General features: G+C 35.8%; 1 protein-coding gene across 3 annotated transcripts in view; it reads right to left on the bottom strand.

The window, feature by feature from the left end:
• ANLN (anillin, actin binding protein) overlaps nucleotides 1-27,554 on the bottom strand; it is a gene marked incomplete at both ends in the record, with an annotated part of 58,172 nt that overhangs the window by 5,970 nt on the left and 24,648 nt on the right. The window contains 14 exons of one of the 3 annotated variants that reach the window (XM_084229391.1): nucleotides 4,075-4,161; nucleotides 16,821-16,874; nucleotides 17,796-17,908; nucleotides 18,843-18,864; nucleotides 19,272-19,310; nucleotides 19,901-19,957; nucleotides 20,169-20,217; nucleotides 21,407-21,533; nucleotides 22,866-23,048; nucleotides 23,688-23,823; nucleotides 24,232-24,379; nucleotides 24,648-24,793; nucleotides 25,470-25,708; nucleotides 26,403-26,513. In XM_084229391.1, coding sequence (XP_084085517.1) covers nucleotides 4,075-4,161; nucleotides 16,821-16,874; nucleotides 17,796-17,908; nucleotides 18,843-18,864; nucleotides 19,272-19,310; nucleotides 19,901-19,957; nucleotides 20,169-20,217; nucleotides 21,407-21,533; nucleotides 22,866-23,048; nucleotides 23,688-23,823; nucleotides 24,232-24,379; nucleotides 24,648-24,793; nucleotides 25,470-25,708; nucleotides 26,403-26,513 — 1,511 coding nt within the window. The remainder of the gene's footprint in view (nucleotides 1-4,074; nucleotides 4,162-16,820; nucleotides 16,875-17,795; nucleotides 17,909-18,842; nucleotides 18,865-19,271; nucleotides 19,311-19,900; nucleotides 19,958-20,168; nucleotides 20,218-21,406; nucleotides 21,534-22,865; nucleotides 23,049-23,687; nucleotides 23,824-24,231; nucleotides 24,380-24,647; nucleotides 24,794-25,469; nucleotides 25,709-26,402; nucleotides 26,514-27,554) is intronic. The other 2 variants (XM_084229392.1, XM_084229393.1) reach the window with 2 other exon arrangements.

Raw genomic sequence — 27,554 nt, 5'->3', positions numbered from 1 at the left:
GGCTTTTTTAAAGTATGGTATCCTTAGTCATCAAATGTTCCTAAAATAAAAGTGGTCCAAGTGTTGGGAAGTAAAATGAGAATATCATAAGTTATATATTGAAAAAAATAATGATAGCTTAAGTGAGACTTATTTTTAATGTGGAAAACAGGCATTAATTTTTTATTCACAAGAACAAAACAGACAAAAGTCAGCTCACATTATGTACTTTGATGGGTCACTGCTGAGCCATCATGCATACCTGGAAATAGCATAACCTTCCTATAGCCAGGCAGTTGGCCAGTTCATGCTTTAGGAATACTACTTACATTCTAAAGTCAGGTGAAGCAGTAGTGTTGGTTAAGGACTGGACTTTGGATGAGGTTAACTAATAATATGATTTTTTTCCATGGAACAACTTCTACTTAAACAGTAGAAGTTGCTTCTTCCCTGGAAGACGATTTTTCAGTTGCAGCCATAATTGAGCCCTAATATTCATAAAAGTCCTTATTTTTAAATGGGAAAAAAAAAGGTATTCCTTTAGAAACTGTTATGTTAATGAACAAAGCAAGGTAAAAATGTAACAGTGCTATTGATCGGGGGCTCCAAACTTTCTATAAACTTTGTTAGAAGAGGTTTTGTTATAATTACTCAACCTTGCTGTTGTAACAAAAGTAGCCAGACAATAGTAAACAGATGAACCCAAGATGAACCCATGATGCAACAAAACTTTATAAAAACAAGCACTGAGCCATACTTTGCTGACCCCTTATACAGATAACCTAAAGGCATCTTTGTTTTTGATTCAGAAAGCATCAGTGCTTTTCCACATCAAATTGCTCAGTGAGCCTTACACCAAGCCTATGATAGCAGGATAGATACTCTTCTCAATTTACTAATTTGGGTGAATTTACTAAAAGGCAGTTTGAGTTAAGAATGCAACCTCTGGCCATGGAAGAAAGTTACTTTGTGGGAAGAAATGCTTCCATAATAGGTCCTCTCTGGTGGTCCAGGAGTTAAGTCTCAGGGATAGCACCACTATGACCTGAGTTGGATCCCTGGCCAGGGAGTTAACATAGGGTGCAGCAGACCTCTTCTGTCTCACCCATTGCTTCCCTTGGCAGTGTATTTCAGTAAATCTGTAACAAGGTGGTCCCCAGGAAAAGGGGAGGTTCCAGGTTCCCTGCCCCATCCAAAGGAGGGTGGAGCTAAGCAGGGAGGAGAGAAAGCTAGAGAGGAGACTGAAGGAGGAAGGAAGCAGGATGGAGAACCAGAAGGTGACCTGAAGAAGGCACAAGGAGCAGAGAGACATGTTAAGAAACTGCTTGTTTCTTGAACTAGCTGAAACAGAAGTGGGTGAGAGACCCATGGGGAAGTTAACAATGGCACCTTTTATTTTGATTTTGATCTTTTCCTCCCAGACTTGTTTGACTGCTTCTGATCCTTTTCTATGGGTCCCCACTGGAAGGTGCTTTAGATTTGTGGCAGGCTTTCAGGCCTTGCTCTAAGCCAATCCTGTTTGGCTGGACATTTACCCATCTGAGGATGGGTAACTTTGGGTGCCTGATTTAAAAACTATATTTTGTGTCTTTTCTGTATTGCACGCTAATTGTATTAAAGTTCCTTTCCATTAAAGGTCTTACATGTTTTGTCCTGATGTGGGAGATAACAGAACCTATTTAGAGCAGGCAGGTTCTGGGGGTGCCCTTTTCCTGCCCGTTCTGCTCCCCACTCTGTCTCTAGTTCTGGTGAATCCTCTCACCATCCATAGCTCTGGCGAAGGAAGGAAGGAAGGAAGGAAGGAGGGAGGGAGGGAGGGAAGGAGGGAGAGAGGGAAAAAATATTTCTATTATATAGTAAAACCTCAAATTTATTAGCTTAATTAAGTAGCTCAAATTAATTAGCTTGCTCCAAACATTTATTTTCTGTTCTAGTCTAACCTGTATCCATCCTTGCCAAGGCATACTTTTTCTAGACAACACTGCTTATAGCCACTCAAGGAAAAAAGAATTTTATTTCAATCTCAAGTATAAAGTTAATACAATGACTCAACAGCTCCCTTGTGTGTTTCTGTCCACTTTTGACATGATGAAAGTAAGAGCAAGGGAAAACTTAATGAATAAGAGTAACAAAAATTATTATGAAAACTATTATAATCAGAGAAATAAGAAAAAGACTGTTTTCATTTCTACAGCTGAGGAAAGTAAGAGCCAATGAAATTTAAAAAATAACAACACATGATCACAAAGCAAAACTGGAACCTTCTAGCTGCCAATCCAGAACATGCTGGTTCTGCTGCTTATCAGTCTAGGCAGAGGTAGACTAGTGCAATTTTAGAACCACTTAATTTCTTTCGTTCTTACTTTGCTTCCTTTCAGCTGACTTTGAAATATCAGGAAAGAAAAAAGAACTCAACAACTTTAATGTCAATTACTATCTATTTTTATAAAGGGTAGAGAAGTAATTAAAAGGCATTGTTTAGATAGGGGACATATATTGAAAATCCTGAGCAATTTCTTACTTAATTTAAGTGTAAATGTGATATGAATGTGTTACTGGAATCAAGATTAAAAAAAGAGATCTAACTCTAAACCAACAGTCCAGCTCAAAATTGGTCAGACATATACAAATGAACTAGCTGCCATACAGAGTCTATAACTGCTAAAGATGTCTACAGGAACTTATGAAAAGATGAACATTAAAAGGTCAGTATGTAAACACTGCCTTTAGGACAGAAATTTATAAAAACACTTTTCCAAGAAAATCTAGTGCCACCTGCTGGATTTACAAATTAAAAAAAACTAAGCAACTATGATTTATAGTCACCTTGGCCCAGAGGGCTTTCCAAACAGTCTAGCTCTTCTTTTTGCACCCCTGACATCGATTGCAATCTGACTTGTGATATCTTTATGTTGTTTAAATTCTTGCTTCACAAAGCCAAAACCATTGTCTCTACTTTTGCATATACACATACATAATCTTTTGTATTCTATATACATGTATTCTATCTAAAGCTAGATAAATAAAGCTATATGCAGCTATTCTAGCTAAAGCTAGAAAAGAAGAAAATATTAGGGGTAAAGTCTAGATGGTGGTTATATTAGAAGTTCACTATAAAATTCTATCAACATCACTGTATATTTATAATTTTCCATTAAAATTCAGGGGGAAATGTCTACCCCAAACATGCAAACTTTTCACCCCAAATATGCACAATTGCTTTTCCCCCAAAGTCCTCTAAGGGATATAGTTGCCACACAAGGCAGGGGTCTGGGCGACCTCCTGAGTTCTACATTTCTGCCGCCTAAAGCTGAATTTCTCCACAATGGGTGTTTCTCTCTGTCCTGTCTATCCCACTTACCTCTCTCTTGGAGAAAGTCAGTCTCCTAACAGTCTTATTCAGGGTTGCCACTGTCCAGTCCACTTTACACATGTCAGTCAGAATGACTTTCCTAAATCCCAAATTTGGTGTTATTCCTCTGCTTAAAACTACAAGAGTACCCCACTGGCTTCAAGATAAAGTATAAATTCTTTAAACTTTTAAACAGTTGGCACCATTTCCTCTAACCACACTTTCCTCCCCAATCATTCTGCTAACCATCCCTCCTCCATACACAAAATCAAACTCTAAGCTAGAGCTATCCTGCGTACTAGCCACTATCTGTGCCATTCTTTTTCACTCTGGAATGAGAGAAAGAAGGCCCCTCTAGGTCACTGTACACGTTCTTCCTTTATAGAAGTAGTTCTCACTCCTTTTCCTGCACCCCCAAAACTATTCAGTTAGCAGTTTATAAGTTCCTTTCTGTAGTTTAAGTCTTCATGATATCCCACCAATTTATACCTAAGCACTATCTGTTCTCTCCTATTGTAGTGCTGTATTGTAATTGCCTGTGTACTTACATTCCAACTAAACTAAAAGTTACTGAGGGAATATTTTTTGTGATTTATTATATGTCAACACCAGCACAACAACTGGACATAGAGCAAATCTTTACTCAACCAATTAAGCACACAGACTTCCAGGCTTTTGGGAAACCTAATCTATACTTTACAAAACTGGAAAAAAGAATACACAGATGAAATGATGCTACTTACTAGAAAACCTCTTTCTTCAACACTTGAATTCACTTGACACTTAATTTTTAAATAAATATGACCTTCCAAAGGAGACAGAAAGGGCACCTGCAAAGAAAGAGGACAAATTATTTGCAAAATAGTTCCAAAGTGTATGATTTTTCTTTATAAAACATGTACAAATCTTAAATAAAGAATATTATACCTTGAAAACACAGCATTTTCTAAAGCTAGAACATAAAATTGGTGGCCCAAAAATCACCAACTCCTTAGCAACAAAAGAATAAATTCATTCAAGATGGAGCTTGATAAAAACAGTATCAGAAGTCCCAAGTTATTGATAAAGATAAAACAGATTTAACAAGAGAATACATGTGCTTATCCATTCTCCATCAACAGACTATACTCAAAACGAAATTATATGGACCAACCAGTATGTTAATAAAATTTTACAAAGCAATGAAGAACAGAGAACTGCAGAAATGGAAATTAATATGGAATGGCAAGGACCCACAAATAACCAAAACAATCTTGAAAAAAGACTAAGTTGGAAGAATCATCTCCCCCATTTCAAAATTTAATCCAAAGCTACCATAATCAAAACAATGTGGTACTGACCTAAAGACAGACAGACATACAGACCAAAGAAATAGAACTGAGTACAGAAATAAATTCAGACAACTATGGTCAATTAATTTCAACAGGAGTACCAAGACCATTCAACGAGGAAAGATCAGTCTTCTCAACAAATGGTGTTGAGGAAGGTGGATATCCATGCAAAAGACTGAAGTTGGAAACAAAGATTCCCGGAGACCTACAAACAGCCCCAGGCCAGCCGGTAAGCTTGTGCAGGAAAGCAGCGCACTTGAAAAGCAAACACGGATCGCGGCTGCCCAGGTCCCCATGCCTGCAACCTAGGCTTGTGGGGAGACGCGCGGGGGCCCTCACTGAGGTGAATGTCCCTCACTGAGTAATCAGAAACCAGGCGCCTGGACACAGGAGCGGGGTGCAAAAGGCGCCAATTCTGCGGACACTGAACTGGGCTACAGCCTGCGTCCTGGACCTGAGGGCTTTGGAACTGAGACCTGGGGCACGAAATTCGGGGCATGGGTTCCCCACGACGGTGAGGAACAAGGTAGACACAGCACCCCAAAGCCGTTGAGGCTTTCCCCAACACCCCCACTCTGTTCCCTGTCCCACGGGGTGAAAAATACAGCTCCCCAAAGACACTAGGAGAGATCTCTGGCTCCACCAAGTGACCAGAAAAAAAAATCACCAACACCCCATAGAACAGGTACCTTTCTTCAGTAAAGACTGCTTGAAACCAGCAGAAGGCTCGGGGAGGAGCCAGTGGTGAGCTGGGAAGCTCGCCCACGCCAGGCCCCTTCTGACCAGCAGTCCGAGCCCAGAGGAGGAGCGGGTACCCACGGCCAGGGCAAACTGGGCACGCAGAAGAGTGTGCCTGACACCGGGCGCGCAGGGAGTGCGTCCCGCATCACCATTTAGACAGGGACATTTATTCAGTAAAGACTGCCTGAAACCAGCAGAAGGCTCCCGGAGGAACCAGAGGTGAGCTGGGAAGTTGTCCCACGCCAGGCCCATTCTGGCCTCCAGTCCCAGCCCAGAGTGAGAGCAGGAACCCACCGCCGGGGTAGTCCGGGCACACGGGGAGTGTGTCCCGCATCGCCATTTTAGAACAGGGACATTTCTCAGTAAAGACTGCCTGAAACCAGCAGAAGGCTCCTGGAGGACCCAGAGGTGAGCAGGGAAGTTTGCCCACGCCAGGCCCCTTCAGGCCCGCAGTCCGAGCCCAGAGGGGGAGCGGGAACCCAACGCCAGGGCAGACCAGGTGCACAGGGTAGTGTGTCCCCACATCAGCATTTTAGAACAGAGACCTTTCGTCAGTAAAGACTGCTTGAAACCGACAGATGGCTCCCGGAGGAGCCAGAGGGGAGTGCAGAAGTTCACCCAAGATGCCGGCCAGTCCCAGCAACACAGTGTCCCAATGCATGCAGCAAATTAGAAAACAGACAGTAGGGAGTAGAAGAACCACACGCAACCTAGCAACTCCTCAGGAAAAAAGCACACCACAAAAAGAAAACCACCCCCCAGATTGCATCAACAGTAACTTGGAAGAAGTTCTGAGCCTTCCAGAAAGAGAATTTAAAATTGCCATGATTAAAAAACTGACAGAAGTCATAAAGGAAAACAATGATAAGGGAAAAATAATCAACGACCAGAAGAATGAAATTGAGTCCCTAAAGAGGGAAGTAAAAGAAATGCAGGAGATCAAAGAATTAATGGAGGCACTAAAGAACTCTGAGAAAAGCAATGAAGGCAGAATAGATGGAAATGGAAAAACGAATAAGTTCTCTTGAAGACACAGAAATAAAAAGAACCAAAACAGAAAAGGAAAGAGAAGTAAGAAGGAAAAAGACCAAAGAAAGACTTCGGGAACTATCTGACTCCATGAGGAAAGGAAATATAAGAGTTATAGGAATCCCAGAAGGAAAGGAGAGAGATGTAGGAACAGAGAAAATATTCAAGGAGATAATTGAAGAGAACATCCCAAACGTGAAGAAGGAGCTGAAAATTGATATACAAGAAGCAAGAAGAACACCAAACTTCCACGACGAAAGGAAAAATACAGCAAGACACATAATAGTAAAGCTCCCAAGAATCCAGGACAAGGAAAAATTAATGAAGCTGACAAGAGGGAAGAAACAGATAACATTCAAAGGAAAACCAATCAGGCTGACATCAGACATCTCCGAAGAAACACTACGGGCAAGGAGAGAGTGGAGGGACATAGTCAACGGACTCCAAGAAAACAGAGGCCAACCAAGAATACTCTATCCCGCAAAGCTCTCCTTCCTCTATGAAGAAAGAATAAGGACCTTCCCAGACAAAAAGAAACTCTGGAATTTCATTACAACTAAACCCACACTCCAAAAAATGCTACAAGGAGTCCTAAAGCCAGAACCTCAGAGGGACGAATAACAACGAAAGAAAGCCAAAAAAAAAAAAAAAAAGTTATTAAAAGAATAAATAAATAAAATCAAAGGAAAGACAAACACAATGGCAAATACAGATGCTAACATATCAATATTAACTCTAAATGTAAATGGACTAAACTCTTCAATAAAAAGACACAGAGTTGCAGCCTGGATTAAGAAACAAAACCCAACCTTTTACTGTCTGCAGGAAACACATTTAGCTACAAAAGATAAAAACAGACTCAAAGTTAAAGGATAGAAAACAATCCTACAAGCAAATGGACCAAAAAAGAAAGCAGGAACAGCTACATTTATATCAGATAAAACAGATTTCAAGCTCAAAAAGATAAAAAGAGACCCCAACAGTCACGACATTATGATCAAGGGGACAATACTTCAAGAAGAAATAACACTCATTAACATATATTCACCAAACGAAGGAGCACCAAAATATATCAGACAACTATTGTCATCTCTGAAAACAGACATCAGAGAAAACACATACGTAGTAGGAGACTTCAACACACCACTATCAACAATGGATAGATCAACAAGACAAAAAACAAGTAAAGACACCAAAGCTCTAAATAAAGACCTAGAGCGCTTGGGTTTAACAGACATCTATAGAACACTAAACCCAAAAAAAATGGAATACACATTTTTCTCAAGTGCACACAGATCATTCTCCAGGATCGATCACATACTGGGACACAAGACAAACATCAACAGATACACCAAGATTGAAATCATACCAACCATCTTTTCTGACCATGAAGGAATCAAACTAGAAATAAACCATAAAAAGAAGGCAAGGAACTCTCCTACCCCATTGAGATTGAAAACCACACTACTGGAAGACCACTGAACTAATGAGGAGATCAAAGAAGAAATTAAAAAATTCTTTGAATTGAATGACAATGAGGACACCAATTTCCTAAATGTATGGGATGCAGCAAAAGCAGTAATAAGAGGAAAATATATAGCAATAGAGGCTCACATCAAGAAATAAGAAAGAACTCAAAGAAACAACCTAATCTCGAAGCTCAAAATCTAGAAAAAGAACAACAAAAAAAAAACCCAAAACCAGTAGAAGAAAAGAAATAATAAAAACCAAAGCAGAAAGAAATGAAATTGAAACTAAAAAAACAATCCAAAAGATCAATGAAACCAAGAACTGGTTCTTTGAAAAAAAATCAATAAAATAGACAAACCCCTAGCCAGGCTCACAAAGGAAAAAAGGGAGAAAGCACAAATAAACAGGATCATAAATGAAAGAGGAGAAATCACAACGGACACAGCAGAAATCAAAAGAATAATCAGTAACTACTTTGAACAATTATACGGAAACAAGTTCAACAATCTAGAGGAGATGGACAAATTCCTACAACTCTACAATCACCCAAAGCTAGATAAAGAAGAAATAGAACACCTAAACCAACCAATTACAAGCAGTGAAATTGAAATGGTAATCAAAAACCTCCCCAAAAACAAAAGCCCAGGACCTGATGGATTCACAAATGAATTCTACCAAACATTCAGAGACAAATTAGTGCCTATCCTTCACAAACTATTCCAAAAAATTGAGAAGGAAAGGACAATACCAAACACGTTCTGTGAAGCCCACATTACACTAATACCAAAACCGAACAAGGACAACACAAAAAAAGGAAAACTACAGGCCAATCTCCCTAATGAAAACTGATACAAAAATCCTCAATAAAATTTTAGCTCTCAGAATCCAACAATGCATCCATAAGATAATTCACCACGACCAAGTAGGATTCATGCCAGGGACACAAGGATGGTTCAATATCCGAAAATCAATCAACGTTATCCAACACATCAACATAAAGAAATATAAAAACCATATGATAATATCAATAGATGCTGAGAAAGCTTTCAACAAAGTGCAACACCCATTCATGATAAAAGCCCTTGAAATTCTTGGGTACAAGGAACATACCTCAACATCATAAAGGCCATATATGACAAGCCAACAGCCCGTATCATTCTCAATGGCGAAAAGCTGAAAGCGTTTCCATTAAGATCTGGAACAAGACAAGGATGTGCACTCTCACCACTGCTTTTCAGTATAATACTGGAAGTCCTAGCCAGAGAAATAAGACAAGAGAAAGACATACAAGGAATCCAAATAGGAAAAGAAGAAGTCAAACTATCACTATTTGCAGATGATATGATAATATACATAGAGAACCCCAAAAACTCCACAAAAAAACTAATTCAACTCATCAATCAGTTCAGCAAAGTGGCAGGATACAAAATCAACACGCAAAAGTCAGTAGCCTTCCTATACACAAACAATAAATCTGAAGAAGAAGAAATTTAAAAAACCATCCCTTTTATTATCAAAACAAAAAAATCAAATACTTGGAAATAAATCTAACAAAGGAGGTAAAGTATATATACAAGGAAAACTATAAAACACTGTTAAAAGAAATAGAAGAAGACACAAAGAAATGGAAAGACATCCCTGCTCATGGATTGGAAGTATAAACATTATTAAAATGGCCATCCTACCAAAAGCAATATACAGATTCAATGCTATTCCAATAAAAATTTCAATGTCATTCTTCAAAGAAATAGAACAATTATTGATGAAATTCATATGGAATCACCAAAAACCCTGAATAGCCAAAGCTCTCCTGAAAAAAAAAAAGAAGGGAATGGAGGCATCACACGCCCAGACTTCAAACTATACTACAAAGCTATAATCATCAAAACTGCATGGTATTGGAACAAGAACAGACACACAGACCAATGGAATCGAATAGAAAATCCAGAAATAAACCCACAGATATATGGTCAACTAATCTTTGACAAAGGAGCAAAGACTATGCATTGGAGCAAAGAAAGTTTGTTCAATAAATGGTGCTGGGAAAACTGGGTCGCTATATGCAAAAGAATGAAGCTTGACCACTATCTCACTCATGCACAAAAATCAACTCAAAATGGATTAAAGAACTAGACATAAGACCTGAAACCATAAAATACATAGAAGGAAATATAGGCAAAAAACTACGTGATATGCACATCAAAGACATCTTTACAGACACATCACCCAAAGCAGTGATAGTGAAGGCAAAGATAAACAGCTGGGACTACATCAAATTAAAGAGCTTCTGCACAGCAAAAGAGACAATAACAGAAACAAAGAGAAATCCCACCAACTGGGAGAACATTTTTGCACACAACACTAATGATAAAGGACTGATCACAAAAATCTGCAAAGAGCTGATGAGACTCAACAACAACAAAGAAAATAATCCAGTCAAAAAATGGGCAGAAGAGCTAAAAAGAAACTTCTCTGAGGAGGAAATGCAAATGGCCAACAGGCATATGAAAAAAATGTTCAACATCACTTGTAATCAGGGAAATGCAAATCAAAACTACCATGAGATACCATTCTTACACCAGTGAGAATGGCACATATTAAAAAAACTAGCAACAACAAATGTTGGCGAGGATGTGGAGAAAAAGGAACTCTCCTGCACTATTGGTGGGAGTGCAAACTGGTCCAACCACTATGGAGAGCTGTGTGGAGATTTCTTGACCTACTAAACATAGAGCTTCCATACGATCCAGCAATTCCACTCCTAGGTACTTACCCAAAGGACACAGAAACATCAATTCCAAAGAGCACCTGCACCCCTATGTTTATAGCAGCACTGTTTACAATAGCTAAGTTTTAGAAACAACCCAAATGCCCAAAAATAGATGACTGGATCAAGAAGATGTGGTACATATACACCATGGAATATTACTCAGCATTCAAAAAAGATAAACACATGCAATTTGCAGCAACATGGATGGAGCTGGAAGGGATCATGCTCAGCGAAATAAGCCAGAAAGATAAAAGAAAAATACCGGATGGTCTCACTCATAGCAGGAATCTAGAAAACTTAAATAAGGGACCAGGAAAATGAATAACTATAAGAAAGTGAAAATCAAAATCAACAAAAAAGTATGAACCAGAGACACTCTATGGGGGGTGGGGAGCGGGGAGGGGAGGGATTGGGGTCAAAATAAGGGGGTTGCAATTGTATGGGGAATATAAAAATAAAATTTATTTTAAAAAAAAGACTGAAGCTGGATCCCTACCTCACATACATAAAAATTAAAATGAATTGATGACATATATGAGAGTTAAAACAAAACTCTTGGAAGAAAACAGAGGTAAATCTTTACAATCATGAATTTGATAATGTATCCTCAGATATGATACCAATAACATAAGCAACAAAAGAAAAAAGGATACATTAGATTTCATCAAAATTAAAAACTTTTCAGTTTGGAGGTTCCTCAACCAATAAAAAAATAGAATTACTATATAATGAAACAATTCCACTTCTGGGTATTTATCAAAGAAGTTGAAATAGGTTTCTTCAAAAAAGATATATAAAAGGCCAACCAGCCTATTTAGAGATGTTCAATGGTAACAGTCATTACAGAAATGCAAATTAAAACCACAATGAAGTACTATTTCATGTCAACTAGGATGACTATAATCAAATACGTGGAAAATAACATGCTTTGGCAAAGACAGAGGCATTGGAACCCACATCACGAAAAGAAATGTCAAATGGTACAGGTACTGTGAAAACAGTTTGGTGATTCCTCAAAAAGTTAAACAGAATTATCACAGTGACCCCATAATTCTTCTCTTAATTATGTACCCAAAAGAACTGAAACCAGTATTCAAATAAGTACATGTACATCTAAATCCAGAACAGCATTATTCAAAATAGTCAAAAGAACAGTCCAAACTCCATCAATAGATGAATAGACAAACTGCAGTATATATATAGAATGGAATATTAGTCAATCATAGGAAGTAATGAAGTACTGATAAATGCTAGATTACATATATATATATGTATGCACATACACACATAAATTTACTGCCAAAGAACAAGTTTTTTGAGAAATAACTATCTAGCAGGTTACACATAGATAAAAAACAAAATTGATAAATATAGATAATATGTAGCTGATAAATATAATGACAATTTTTACTAAATGATTGTGCCATTCTACTTTCAGGCAGATTTTTAAAATTAATGCAAAATTAGTTTGCATTGCAGGGAGGACAGAAAGATGTAAAGAGACCTAGAAGTGAAAGCCAATATTGAATATCTGAAGACTTATCTATGAAGGTCTGAAATTGCCTATTCCATACTAGATTCCACTACTGTCATGATGTGAGGCCTCTTCACTCCCAACCATGGCTGATTTCATAGTTATAGGTACACACAAAAGCATATCTAAATTCTGTCCATTAAATTTCTCCCAATGTGTACAGTAAGAAAAGTATACAAAAAGAAGTTCTACTTCCATTACATATTAAGAGTTCTACTTCCAATTAGGATGTAAAAGGTCATAAGATACACTACTTCTACTGTTACAATATGAAATCACTAGATAAACTAAGAAAAATCTTATTTTTCTTTAGATTATCAGAGAATTGTGGGAAGCAAAAGATTAAATGGGCTAAATTCCAGTAGGGACTATCCTCTCATGGGTGTGCCAAACTGAAGGCCACTTCACTCCCTGGGAGCAAGGACCTACACAGGAGCAAACAGGCCTAGGCAATACATTTTGAAGGTAAAGAAAAACCAATTGAGCCTTTAACAGTTTGCATTTAGACTCTCAAGGTAGATGAGCATCACCAGCAGCCCAGAGTCTAAGCTGGTGTTCTTGTTCTGTCAATTGATACCAATAAGAATTTTGCTAAGTACAGTGCCACAAACTGAAGAAAAGTCTGGAAAAAAGACAGAAATCTTGTAGTCTTGCAGAAATTACATTCCAAAATTCTGCTGAAAAGTAGGGCCTCATTCTCAAAACATTTAAAAGAGCTGAACCAAGTCTAAAGCCAATCTCAGCTCAACTTCTCATTATATGAAAGACGTCATGCCTAGTCCAAGCTGAGAGGAAAAAGAGCAACTTATTCAATCTCTATTGATCTTTTATAATATGACATGTGGCCGACAATTTTAAAATTTTAAGAAGTGAAAAAGCAGGAATATGTGACCTGCTTTACAAGAGAAAACAAACAAAATATCTGACCTTGTTTTCTCTTGACCTCATGATGTGAGGCCTCTTCACTCCCAACCATGGCTGATTTCATAGTTATAGGTACACACAAAAGCATATCTAAATTCTGTCCATTAAATTTCTCCCAATGTGTATGGTAAGAAGAGTACACAAAAAGGAGTTCTACTTCCATTACATATTAAGAGTTCTACTTCCAATTAGGATGTAAAAGGTCACAAAATATACTACTTCTACTGTTACAATATGAAATCACTGGATAAACTAAGAAAAATCTTATTTTTCTTTAGGTCATCAGAGAATTGAATCAAGAGAAATCAAACAAGAGAAAACAAACAAAAACCTGTCACTAGCAGACCCACAGATAAATTACAAGGGAAGGACATTTATAATGTTAAACAATTGAGAACAAAAGATTAACAAAAATGGGTGAGAAGGAGAATTTCAAAGAGAAATGGAAGCTCCAAGAGATCCAAAAGGAAATTATAAAATGAAGTCTGAGATGAGTAATTCATTGACTGAGCTTAACAGGAGACTGAAGCAAATCAGAAAAAAACATGTACTGACTGAAAAATAATAGTCACTGCTATAAGTTGAAAATGAACTTTACTTTCAGAGTCAAGGACAAGGACTAGCTGGGAGAAACAGACTTACACAGTAAGTTCTAATTAGTTGTTTCCTGTCAAAATCTCTACAGTTTAATCTCTTTGTACTAAAATGCTGTTGTGAACTGAAAAAACTGGTAAATAAGACCCGAAAAGAGTGGACCCAAAAAGAGTGGACCCAAAAAGAGTGGACACACTTGTAGGAAAACAGTCAACAGTTTAACATACATTGAACTGGAGTCCCTGGCAACAATTTTACTTATTTTTTTTAAAGATTTATTTATTTATTTATTTATGTGTGTATGTATACAAGAGCTGGGATACAGGCCAGAGGTGTGTGTGTTTGGTGGGGGTGGGGGGGGGTTGTATGGAGGGGAGAGAGGAGAGAGGATTCACCAGAGACAGAGTGAGGAACAGAACAGGAAAATTGATTGAAGTACACTCCTGAGGGGAGCAGTGGGCAAGTCAGGAGAGGTTTGCTGCGCCATGTGGGTTGCTCCCTGGCTGGCTGGGGGATCTAATACATGCTGCAGAGGCTGTGGACAGCTTCATAGGTTGCGTCTTAACCCCTTGCGCCACCAGGGAGGCCCACCTGGAAACAATTTAAAAAAAAGAACAGAGAAGTATAGCTAAAAAGTCAACAGAACGGACCTCCCGGGTGGCGCAACAGGTTGAACACAGCGCTGTGAGGCTGTCCGCAGCCTCCGTGGCGCCAGTTCAATTCCCAGCCGGCCAGGGAGATTCCCACATGGCGCTGCAGATTCTCCTGTCTCGCCCGCTGCTCCCCTCAGCAGTGCATTTCGGTCCTTCTGCCTGTTCTGCTCCCCACTCTGTCTCTGGTGGATTCTCTCACCCTCCCGTGCCTCTAGCCTGTACCCCAGTGCTTGTATAAACATAAAAAAGATAACTAAAATAATCAATTATTCCAAAAGGCAAGAAAGAAAAGACAAAAGGATAAAGAATACACGTGACAAATAGGAAAAAAAGAACAAATAGTAGACAAGGGGGTCTATGAATCTTTTCTGTAAAAACCCAGCTAATATTTTACAACTGGGTTTTTACAGCTGAAATATACAGATCTTACTATCTCAGTTGCTACTATTCAACTCAGCCATTAAAGCTTGAAAGGAGTTAGTAACCATACATAAACAAATGGGCATGACTGTGTTTCAAATAGTTTAGTATAAAAACTAGCAAATGAATGTCAGCTAATAATAATACATCGATATCGATTCATTAATTGTGATAGATGCTCCATGTTAATATGAGATTTTATTAAAAAAAATAGGACACAAACCAGATTTATCCTGCTCTTATAAGAGACTAACCAAACCATATTAATATCGTATTAAATAGAAATGGAATAAATATGTCAGTGCAAAGACAAAAGACTATCAGAATAGATAACCAAATATACCCATACAATAAGTTTATAACACATAGATTTGACACACGGACATAGATAGGTAGGGAATAAAGAAGGATTTAACACACAAACAGTAATAATAAAATAGACTTTAAGATAAAGAAGATCATCAGAGATAAAGTGAACAATTCATCAGAAACATATAATATTAAATGTTTATGCACCAAATAGCATATGTAGCTTTGAAATATATGAAGCAAGAATTGACAAATAAAAATTAAGCACCTAAATTGAGACTACGTTGCTCTTCCTAAATGAAATTTTGGGGACTGGTATTTTCTTCCCAAAAAAAAAAAAAAAAAAATCACACTCTGTATCTAGCATGAAAAATTCATCTAAGAAATGTTTTTTAATAAACCATTCTTACCAACATATTAATACTTAGTGCTAAGACACCTCATGTCAAAGTATCTTTAATTATAAAAGCTGCCTATGATATAATAGTTGAACTGATCTTTGAATTTTTGTTTTATCTATTTTTACATATAAATTATAAATAATTAGGGCATTATTATTATCAAGCAGCAAAACATTTGGTTTTCTTGGGTGTGTTCCATATTTATTTGAACACTTTTTTTTAATTGAAGTAAAAACTCTGTATAGAGTTTCAAGTATACAGACTCATAAATCAACATCTGTATGTACTACACTATGTTTGCTTCCAAAACTCCAGAATTTTCCACTCATGAGTTTTAAATTTTAATTAAAGATTACAAATATAAGAAAAATTCAACTGGAGAGGTTATATCTTTAGAGTAAAATGGCAACATACTTATATTTAAAATTTGATTTCTGGGTTAAGCTAGAAAGGAAGATGCTAGTCTGTCACTCCTCCCACCCAGTGAAAAAGAATGACATCCTTAGGCCTCCCTGGTGGTGCAGATGGTTGAGTGCAGCACTATGAAGCTGTCTGCAGCCTCTGCAGTGCAGGTTCGATCCCTGCCGGTGGTGGAGATACCCACATGGCATGGCAGACCTCTCCTGCCTCGCTCGCTGCTCCCCTCAGCAGTGTATTTCAGTCAGTCTGCCTGTTCTGTTCCCCTGCTCTGTCTTTGGTGAATCCTCTCACCCTCCCGCACATCTGGCCTATATCCCATTCTTGTATAAATAAATCTTAAAAAAAAAAAGAATTAAAAAAATAAATAAAATATATAATAATTATTGTAATTTTAATGTTAGATGCATTTTAATTTCAAAATAATAAAATATTAGCTATATAGCAACAAACCCAACAGCTATCAAGACCATAAAGTTTTCTACTTTTATCTAAAACATCACCAAGAACTCTTTTGAGATCTATAACATCAATAATATTGATAGTTTCAAACACAGTTATTAACTTGGAAGTTTAGTATCCAGAAAAATCAATGTTGAAGTAACTAGAGAAGTTAAAAACTTGTAACATGAAAAATAAATATAGGAGAAAAGCCCAGATACCAAACATGCATGGGAAAAAAAGAACTGTCGAAGTCAACTTCAAAAACTTAAGAAAGTAAAAAAAAAGATACCCATCTACAAGAGTCTAAAGAAAAAAAAAATGTACTTCCTGTTCTTAATTATTCAAAACAACCAAAAAGACATGAGAGTGGTTAGTGAAACAAATAGGTATGCACTAAAAGTTAAAGATTGATTTTTAACCTCATTAGTTTCAAGCAAAGAAAATATGGCAACCTTTTCCTGGAACATATAGCCCAGTAGCTCTCGCTCTTTTACATCATAATTTATCTAAAACAAACAAAATAAAAGAAAGAGAAAAAAAATCCAAGATCACTCAATTTGTTAAGCTACCTGAATTACTAATAGTCACATAATTAAAAAAATTGAACATGTTAAAATACATTTAGGCATTAACTATAATCAAAATTTCAGTCTCTATTTTGCTATCAATTAAAAGAAAAACATTTTACATAATTTTAAAATTAGACCGTTGTAATCTAACTGAATATTTTATACTGAGAAATAAGACCTCAGAGAGATGAAGAGACTCCTCAATGATAAAGAAATTACTAGCACATCAGAAAAGAGTCCTCTCTCTATTCTGACTACAAAAACCTCTTATAATAATTTAAAATACTGCTGTGTTATATAGCAGGAGTCAATCCATGGAATAAAGTTTGCCTCTAGTTCTCTTACTTGTTCAAATGGATTTGTTAACAATTAAAAGGTTAGTTGTAGCACATTATGGTAAAAAGGTACTGATAGTATTATTACACAGATCTGAATTTTGAAACTTTTTAATTGGTGGGGGAACTGAAGAAGAAAATCTATTTGATTCATAAGTACTTTCCCAAGAAATTGTCTCTTTCCCTAGTGTGTCTAAAAGAAATCTGTAAAACATTATCCATTTCAAAACAGTGCTTCAAATGGGCCAGTTAAATTTTTAAACTAATCACTTAATATCTACATGTGAGAAGTAATACTTCTTTAGTCACAAGTGACAACATACAATACTTGGAAGATTTAAATTATTAAGATACAAGGGAGAAATAGTTCTATGTGAAAAAAATTCATTTACATACATTATGCCTAGTTAAAATGTATGATTCTCAGAACATATATTTTTAGCCAAAGATTTCAAATACTTGAAATTACTGATGTATTGACTTAATTTTTCTAAAATTAAGTAAATAAATAAATTTGGACTACCTTGTCCAGTGCAAACTTAGTGTTTCCTACTGAAGATAACGACAGCACATAAGATCCAACAAGGGTGAAATTGCTGGTACGCACAGCATTGAGACCACCTGGACTGGCCATAACTGTGAAGTAAAAGAAAATGAAGTTTAGTACACAATAACTTGTATAAGAGCAAATAACAATTCATTACCTCACCCCAATAGAATGAAATTAAAATGCCACACAGAAACTTGTCTCATTTTCCTTCATCACTAAATATGGAGGCGAAGGGGGATTGGGGGAATGGGATGCCAGAATTGATTTCCCATTCTTTTCTTTCCTAATGAAAGAAAACTGTTAAGTATTTTAAATTAAACTTACATGAGGTACAGGCACTCCCTACTTAATTGGAACTGATGTGTTTTTAAAGGCACTACCTAAAAGTGTGTACATAAGAAGCAGTTTTCCTATGAGATAAAAAAAAGACTTCATTGCTATTAATAATCTACAATGACACAATGAGCAGCAGAGAGTCGATCTGTACCAAGTTATTTTCTTTCATAAAGAAGAGACCAAAAGTCAAAGTTGATAATGAAACTAGTTCCATCCTAATCCCCTTTGGAAAGCATAGGTCTACAGCCACTCAGGAGAAGGCCTTTCCTGACTTTCTGGTACCACAATTCTCAGTGAACTAGTAAGGTGATTTTCTCACAAGATACAATGCCAGTCATGATCAGCAGAGGTAGAAGAAATAAACTACAAAATGTGGATAGCACAAAACAAATCTACAGACAGAAGTTGGAGTGCTACTTGCTGCAGTTGTCAAGTGAATAGGTATTATATGCATACTGCTGCTTCAATAATGTGATATAAGCTCTGGTAATGTCTGACAAAGTGCAGCCCAACAGCATGTTATTCTGGCCAGTAAGCATGTGTGTTACTGAAAACAGAAAATATTATTCAAAGGGGACTAAGGTTAACATTTATAAATCAAGATGGCTTATATGTAAAAGTATGCAATTGCTTAGTTCTTTGCCTTATTATAGTATTGCTTCAAATAGTTCAAAATGCACTCACCTGAAGAATGAAGGTTGCTTTTCTAAAAAAAAAAAAAAAAAAAAAAAAAAAAGTATGAAAAATAAACATGCTATTCTTTTATTTGCTATAGAAACTTAAATATTAAAAACAAAACTTTTTTTTTGTGGGACCCTCGCCTGCAGCCAGGGAACAAACTGGCGCTGCAGAAGCTGCGGGCAACCTCGCAGCCCAGCGCTCAACCACTGCACCACCAGGAGAGGCCCTAAAAACATAACTTTTTAATAATGCAAGAACACATTTCAGAGAAAATTATTTTTTCCTATGCAAATACCAGATTCCCTATTCTTCACCATCAGCATATTTTAAAGATTTCTATAATGCTAAGTGTCTAAAATTGGTTAATCAACTTACAATCTTTTGAATAAGATTAACATTTCCTAAGAGAGGTCAATTTTTTAAAAAACTTACTGTAGTTATAGATGTGAGAAGTCGTTTTGGAGTAATAGCCTAGAAAAAAAGATGACAGTATATTTCCTATTGAACATTTTGATGCTAAGATATTGCCACATAAAAAATAATTCTTAAATATAAATACATTATACTTTAATTTTTTATTAGGACTATTCATACATCATACCTTTTTTTGTTAGAGCTAAAATAAAATTAGTTTAAATGATGACTTGGAAAAAGCACAAAAGAACAAAGATCAGGAATCAAGCTAGACATTCTATTCCTCATTCTGACACAGGATATTCCTTACACTTGACCACAACATTTTTTGCACTGGCTTAGATGACTTGGTAAGAGTTCAGAGAAAAGGTTTGAGAAAAGTTTAAAAGGTTAAAAGTTAGTTGTCAAGTAAATGTAGAGAAAATAGAATTAACTAATTTGAATGTATCAGTGTCTTATACTTAAGGTTATGATCATTTCACTGCTAAGTTTACTTTTAATATTCATGCCTATTAAATACAGTGTCTAGAAATTCGAGATATAAGAATGATCTAAAAATTTCATAAACACTAAAAACTGTACATATACTTAATATGATGGGTATTATTTCTGATTATAATATTTTTACTGGTTTCTTTTCTTTTCACCTTGGATTTGTATGCTTTTTTCTTCTTATCAGGACCTGAGGAATCTTTCTTTTGTACCTACACACAAAACCAAAATACAGTTAGCTTAAAATCTGCTATCTTTAAGAAAAATACACCATTAGTTACTTCTGTAGACATAGATAAGTTTATCTTAAATGTGTATGGGAAGGCATAGGCCTTAGAATAGCAAAAAACAATCTAAAAGCAATAACAGAAATTAGCAAAAACAATACATTACTAGTTATTTTTGAAGGTTCTAATTGCTTACCAAGCTGTAAACTTCAATATTTATTTCAAAGTCATTGGACACATCTTGCCTGTAAAAATAAAGCATTAAATAAAACTTTAAAAATAACCAAGTTATGGGCCTCCCCAGTGGTGCAGCGGGTTGAGCGCAGCACTGTGAAACTGTCCACAGCCTCTGCAGTGCCAGTTCAATTCCCGCCTGGCCGGGGAGATTCCCACATTGGCATGATGGACCTCTCCTGTCTCGCCTGCTGTTTCCCTCAGCAGTGTATTTCGGTCCTTCTACCTGTTCTGCTCCCTGCTCTGTCTCTGGTGGATTCTCTCACCCTCCCGCGCCTCTGGCCTGTACCCCAGTGCTTGTATAAATAAATAAATCTAAAAAAAAAAAAAAAAAAAATCAACCCTCTCAAAAAAAAAAAAAAAAAAACCATGTTATGACATAAGAAAGATATCACAAATACTGTTACAACACTCTGAGAGGAAAATAATTCACTGCATTTTTAATTAAATACAATACTTATAAGCTGGGCCTCCCTGGTGGCGCAAGGGGTTAGGCAACGCACTATGAAGCAATTCACGGCCTCTGTAGCATGAGTTCAATCCCCGGCCAGCCAGGAAGAAACCCACATGGTGCAGCAGACCTCTCCTGTCTCCCCCACTGCTCCCCTTAGCAGTGCATTTCAGTCAGTCTGCCTGTTCTGTTTCCCACTCTGTCTCTGGTGAATCCTCTCACCCCCCGCATCTCTGGCCTGTACCCCAGCTCTTGGGTGCATAAATAAATAAAATCTTAAAAAAAAAAAATACTTATAAGACATTAAATAATAAAAAAAGGTAAGGAAATTTTATTTATTTCCTTTATAAAAGTTCAAATATTTTCTTCAGTATTTCACAACTCAAGACCTTCAATAAATTGTCTTTTCAAACTGAATTTGTACTCTCTTACTCTAAAATAAATCTGTGACACTACCTATGAATGTCTTTTCATTGAGATTAAATATGAAATACATGAAATTTAAAGCATATATTTAAAAATTATGCTCCAGATTTTTTTTATATCTACATATAAAGTGTTTGCATATATATATATGTCAAACCACAAACACCTATAGTTACAAAGAAGAAACGTGCTACTTACTGGAAAGATAAAAAACAAAGAATTAAGCCAACAAATTGAAAACTTAGTTATTTGTCCATATAAAAAGAATATATTAAGTTTCAAAGAAATATGTTTCTGAACCACCAAAAGTCAAATTCACTTACATAGTAAATGTAGTACTGAATGTCAAAGCATCACCATTAAGAGAGTTTGAAGTACTTGCTAAAGGTGTGGCTACCATATTTTCAGCTCCTGCTTTTAGTATAATTAAGAAATAGTAATTTGCTGCATCTGTAAGAAGTAATCACATTATATAATAAGTACAAGTTAAATCAGCATTCTGGAACATCATACCTGGTTTCAAACTGTACTGCAGACAAAATCTGCTCTTAGAGGCAGGCAGATTTCTGACAAAATATTGATCCTTTGGATGGGGAAAATTTATATAAAATTTATTTTAAAATTACTAAAATCTACTTTCTAGACACAAAAAAGTCTTAAGACATAAACAACCATAGAATGAACCATGGAACAGTTCTCTTCCAGTTATGTGAACTGAAATAACTTCCCTCCACATCCCTCAACTTCTGCTCCCTCAATTTCAATTATTAACCCCTAATTTTATGCAAATAACATGTGCCTCAAAATGGCAAAATGTTTTTTTCAAAAGTGAGATTAAAATCCACATTTCTGTGAAAGTAACCCAGTGATAAATTTTAATAAAAATAAACCATTTCTCCATTATCTTTCATTAAGTAATTCTTTATCTAAAGGTACACACTAAATCAGCAATAGATATCTGCCCACTCCACCAAAATCACACAGCAAGAATTAGAACATAAGTTATCTCATTCCTATATTGATGCTCTAATTCTAAAGATCTCCATTCTTCACTTTCCCTATACCTTGAAAATCACTTTTCACCTCCATCTAGCCCTCTTTTCCCTCAAAAAGAATGTTTCACATAAATAAAAATTTAAACAAATGTTAGAGAAAAACTTGTCCAAATTTGAACTGTATTATCCTTGCTATATATCATCAGCCCTGCTTTCGGATCCTGATAGCATGTTCTCCTTAACCCCTCTGCTTATATATGAATTTTAGTGGGTTACACAGTTTAGAAAAGTTTACTTATTCAACCTAGAAGGGGAAAGGGAATAAAATTTCAATAGCAGTATCATCATTGTCTCCACTCTTTACTCCCATAACCAGTGTCAGGATTTATAGAAAAAATTTCTAAAATGCAGTGAATTTTAAATAAAATCAACTAAGTAAAATAAGTTCTTCTAAGATGCCCCTATGCTGCTCAAAATAAAATTAACTAATGAAAGCTGAATGACCTGCTGTGTCAGAATACCTCATCTTATGAAAATATATTTTGTTCAAAATTATGTTTAATTAGCCTATTTTCAGTTGAACCCTGCTTACTGTATAGATCAGTAACACCATGTATGAAATTTCCCCTTAGTTACTATTATACACATGTTTATAAAAGGAACTGAAAGCCCAAGAATACAGCTTTACATCTTTATGTATCTTATTCCCATTTGCACGATTTCAATGTAGCAGAGGTTCATAATTAAATATGTGATCTACCAGTAATGCAAATAAAAATCACCATACCTGGTTTCTGAACTGTACTGCAGACAAAATCTGCTTTTAGAGGCAAGCGGATTTCTGACAAAGTCACTGATCCTTTAGATGGGGCAAATTCACTCCGAGATATAGGACTGATTTTATTCTTCCTCTGAGGCCCTTCATTCTTCAATTTATTTAATTCATCAATCAAAAGTGTTCTTTTCTCAGCTATGTAGAAATATGCAAATCAATATACCAAACATTAAAAATAAGACTGTTCTAAATGAGAAACAATTCTAATCCAAGAAAATGTACTGATGTGGCAAGTACACATAAGACCAACAACAAAATCAATAACTATTTTTTACACAAACAAATGGTAGAGGGTTGGATAAATCTTTACTTCTGTTTTCCAAGTCCTTATAATTTAGTACTTAAACTTTTGGTCAGTTTTCTCATGTAATATATAATCTCTCCACCCCAACATGCCCTTTCAGTCTATCACCACTCATACAAACACAATAAAATCCACATACATTTTTTAGCTATATATAGATAAGTACAGTGAGAGCATATGTATATACATACATGTATGTGTATACCTGCAACAATATAGCCATATACTCATCTTTGCCATATTCTTCACAGCTATATCTCTTCAAAAGCATTGCAGTTGCTTCACCTCTCATGCAAACTACATTTAATTTTCACACGTACCAAAAATCTTATGGCATATGAAACAAAAAGCAGATCAACTGAAATAGATTCTTCAAAAAAGGGCCTTTCTCTAAAAGAAGTTTCTAAATATACTGAACAAAATGAGTTTTTTCTGAGTTGAAGGAATTGTTTCAGGTGTACTACACATACTTGCAATTAGAAGAAGTCTTTCCGCTTCAGCTTCTTCTAGTGACCCTTTCCCATGCTCTTCATCAATGCAGCAGTTAAGAGCTTGGCTAGCCTGATAGATCACTGTCTGCTGCAAATTTATTTCATTATTGAGTTCCTAATGAAACGAATGAGAGGGGAAAAAAACATTTTAAATTATTAATATTTTAATTTATTTAAACTTTAATTCTAACTAATCTGATTGGATAATTTCCAGAATTTACAGAGAATGAAGTAAAAATGTTATAGCTTTACTTTTCAAGTTCTAGACTATTCACCAAAAACATTTAAGAGACTAAAATAATTAAGCCATAAGTACTCCTTACAAAAACACTTAACTCATAAAAAAAGACTTTTCTCATTTAAACTGAATTCAAGAGTGATTTACTAAGCCACTAAAGCATGAGACACTGTTCTAGTCACTCAGGGCAAGAGATGAATAAGGCACTTGTCCTCAAAAAGCTCACAATCCAGTATAGGAAACACTTCAAATCCCCTTTCCACAGATTGGTACAGAAGCACATACCTGCATTTTCTGTTTGATATTAACTTGAGTAGAAAAGGCACCCCTGTTTTCATCCAATTTTGATGTAATATCTTCCTTCCGAATGATCACCTGCTTTATTGAAGGACGTTCTGTTTCTTTGAATCGTTGAGATCTATATGCATCAATGCTTCAGGAAATAAGTCATAATCTATTAAAAATCCAGCAATATATTGAAACCTATCCTCTACTGAATATATCATCAGTATTTGGTACTGGCATTGTAAAACACTTCACCAGAATGGAAAATGCCATTTGGTGAAAGAGAGGGTGACAAAAGTTATTCCAAAGTTTAACACAGATGAATTATCAATAACATGATTATAAATAATACAACTTATTATGTCAATTTAAACTGTAACCTTTATTGAGTGAATGCCTTCCAAAAATGTTCTTACCTATAAAGAAGATCAGGATCTTCTGAACTGATGCTGTCACCAGACTCAGCTCGAGGGACACGGGTTCTTTGGAATTTTCCTGGCTTTGGACTTTCATCACTTATGCTGGTGTCTTTCAATTCCATTCGAGGAGAGGAAATGAAACTCTGTAGGACAGTACATCAGACATTAGTAGATTTTATGGATGACACTGATTCTGATCATTCTGAGTAACTGAATTAATTCTTTTAAGAAACAAACACCCAAAAGTCAATTGACTTATCATAAAAATAAGGCAAAATAAATTCCTAAGAAGTAAATGAATAAATGAAAGTTTATAGATAGCTAGAACCTACACTTATAACACTTTTTAAAAAAACATTTCTAATTAAATCAATTTTCAAACAGATGCATTTATTCAGTTTAAGGTGACAGCTAACAATAATAGCTCTCAATAAAAGTCATCTGTCAGGTGCTAAATATTAATATCCTAATATGGTTTAAAAGTCACATGAACCCTATGATGTAGGTATTACTTTTAAACCAAATTAACTGATAAGGGAACTGTGTAAAGATGTTAAATAACTTGGCCAATAAATTGTCAGCACATGGCACAGTCAAGATTTGGGTCCAAATATCTGGCCTTTGAAGCCATGTTATACTTGGGAATCTAAGATCATAGGAAACCACTGCAGAGTTTATAATTCTCTCTTAAGAGAACATCAGGTTTGCATAATCCCCTTGAATACTGAGTGCTAAATCTCCATGTATCAACTAAAACAGAAAGGAATTCCACTACTCCACAGTTTCTCTATGCCCAATGCTTATTTAATCTTTTCTTACCTCTGGACTTATCACACCAACTGTCTGTGCTAATGGAGCAAGCAGAGACATTGAGGAGATATTCAGTCCATCTTCCTGTTCCTCACTGCTTTCTGCTTCTGCTTGATCCATCTCCCCTTGGCTCTTTTCCACATCCAGTTCACCTTCCTCTAGTACATCACTGAAGATGTCATTGATTACTTTGGAACTATTGATATCATCATCATCATCCACACTCATCTCAATTTCACGTACCACTTCTGAAAAATATTTCAACAGATGGATACTATAATTCAGACCTTTAAGAATTAAAGGGATAACAAAGAAGACAACATTCATATGCTTACTAAATTAAGAGGAAAAAACTCTAAGAAAATGCACCTCCTCAAAAAGCAAACAAAAAAATAATACTGGCATATGAAACCAAAATTATTTACAAAGTTCCAATAACATTTCCAAGCAATGGATGTTGGCACTATCAAAAGCTAATTCAAAGCTATAAGAAAGAATATTAAGGAAAAACTCAGTAGAAAGATAGTGGCCAGAAGCTTCAGACTAACCAAAAAAAATGTTCTTTCAAATAACTTTCTCTTGTTGACAGCTGCCCTTTACATGGTAAGCAATAATAAGAAATTATTAACATCACTTAGGGCAACACTCATAAATAAGCTCTAAGAGTATCTGCAGAGTATGGAAGAGATCTAAATATTAATTTTCTCTCCCAATGTAAGTGAGTGATGGCCTTAATCAGATTCTCATAGTGTTCTTTGACCTAAAAACAACTATTAGCAGTCCTATATCTGTGTAGAAACTAGAGGATTTTCTTCTAATTTTTATATTATAAAATCACAAGATATTTTAAGTACAGAATATAAAACTAAATATGTGCTTTCACCAATATATTATTTCTTATAATGTTTCCAGAATGAATAAGAAAAAAAGAAAAAAACCAACCAGTCTGCTGCTCAACCTTTGGGTCTGAAGTTACATTTAAGGACTTCTTCTCTTCTAAAAACAATGTTATTTTCAAAGGGCTAGACTTGGTCATTTCACATTCAGTGAGACCTAAAAAAAAATTTAAGAACAACCATATGAATAAATGAAAGAAACTAGAAATTTTCAGATAAGAAATCTTAATGTCTTTTTTCCTAACTATAAATAAAAAACAGCATTTGTTTTAAAATGTTCAAATCTAGAAATACATAAAGAATCTCTCCAAATACCCATGCTCTTTTATTCCTCATTTCTGCCTCCCACCAAGTGAGAAAGGAAACAAAAGTATCATCAGGCTATTGTTCTTACAGTTTTTGTCTCTAAGTGTGTATATATGTATGGATGTGTATATACTTTTGTTTTATCAGAAAGTGATCATACTATGTGATCATCTCAAATTTATTTCACTTTTTAAAAAAGCATAGATAAAAGCACTAAAACTAGTAATAGAAGGAAACCACAACATAATAAAGGCCAGCTATGAAAAGCCCACAGCTAATTTATACTAAAAAGTAGAAGACTAAAAGCTTTTTCTCTAAGATGAGGAACAAAACAAGGATGCCCACTCTCATCACCTTTATTCAACATAGCTTTGGAAATCCTAGTAAGAGTCACAGGCTAGAGAGAGTAATTAAAAGCATCCAAATTTTAAAAAGTAAAATTATCTAATAAACACATTCAGCAAAGATGCAGGATATAAAATTCAAGATACAAGAATCAGTTGTATTTCTATACACTTACAATGAACTATCTGAAATGGAAATGAAGAAAACTTCTACTTACAAGAGCATCAGACAGAATTAAATGTTAGGAATAAAACTAATCAAGTAGGGGCATCCCCTGGTGGCGCAGCAGTTGAGCTCTGGGCTGCAAAGCTGCCCGCAGCCTCTGCAGCGCCGGTTCAATCCCCAGCCACCAGGGAGGGCCCCACATGGCGCACAGACCTCTCCTGCCGCACCCACTGCTCCCCTCAGCAGTGTACTTCATCGGTCTGCCTGTTCTGTTCCCAGCTCTGACTCTGGTGAATTCTCTCACCCTCCCGTGCTTCTGACTGTACCAGTGCTTATATAAATAAATAAATCTTTAAAAAAGTAAAATAAAATAAAAAATAAA

This window comes from Talpa europaea (genome assembly GCF_964194135.1).
Source record: "Talpa europaea genome assembly, chromosome: 3".
In the NCBI taxonomy this organism is placed as follows: domain Eukaryota; kingdom Metazoa; phylum Chordata; class Mammalia; order Eulipotyphla; family Talpidae; genus Talpa; species Talpa europaea.
This window is presented reverse-complemented; position numbering and strand designations above follow the sequence as displayed.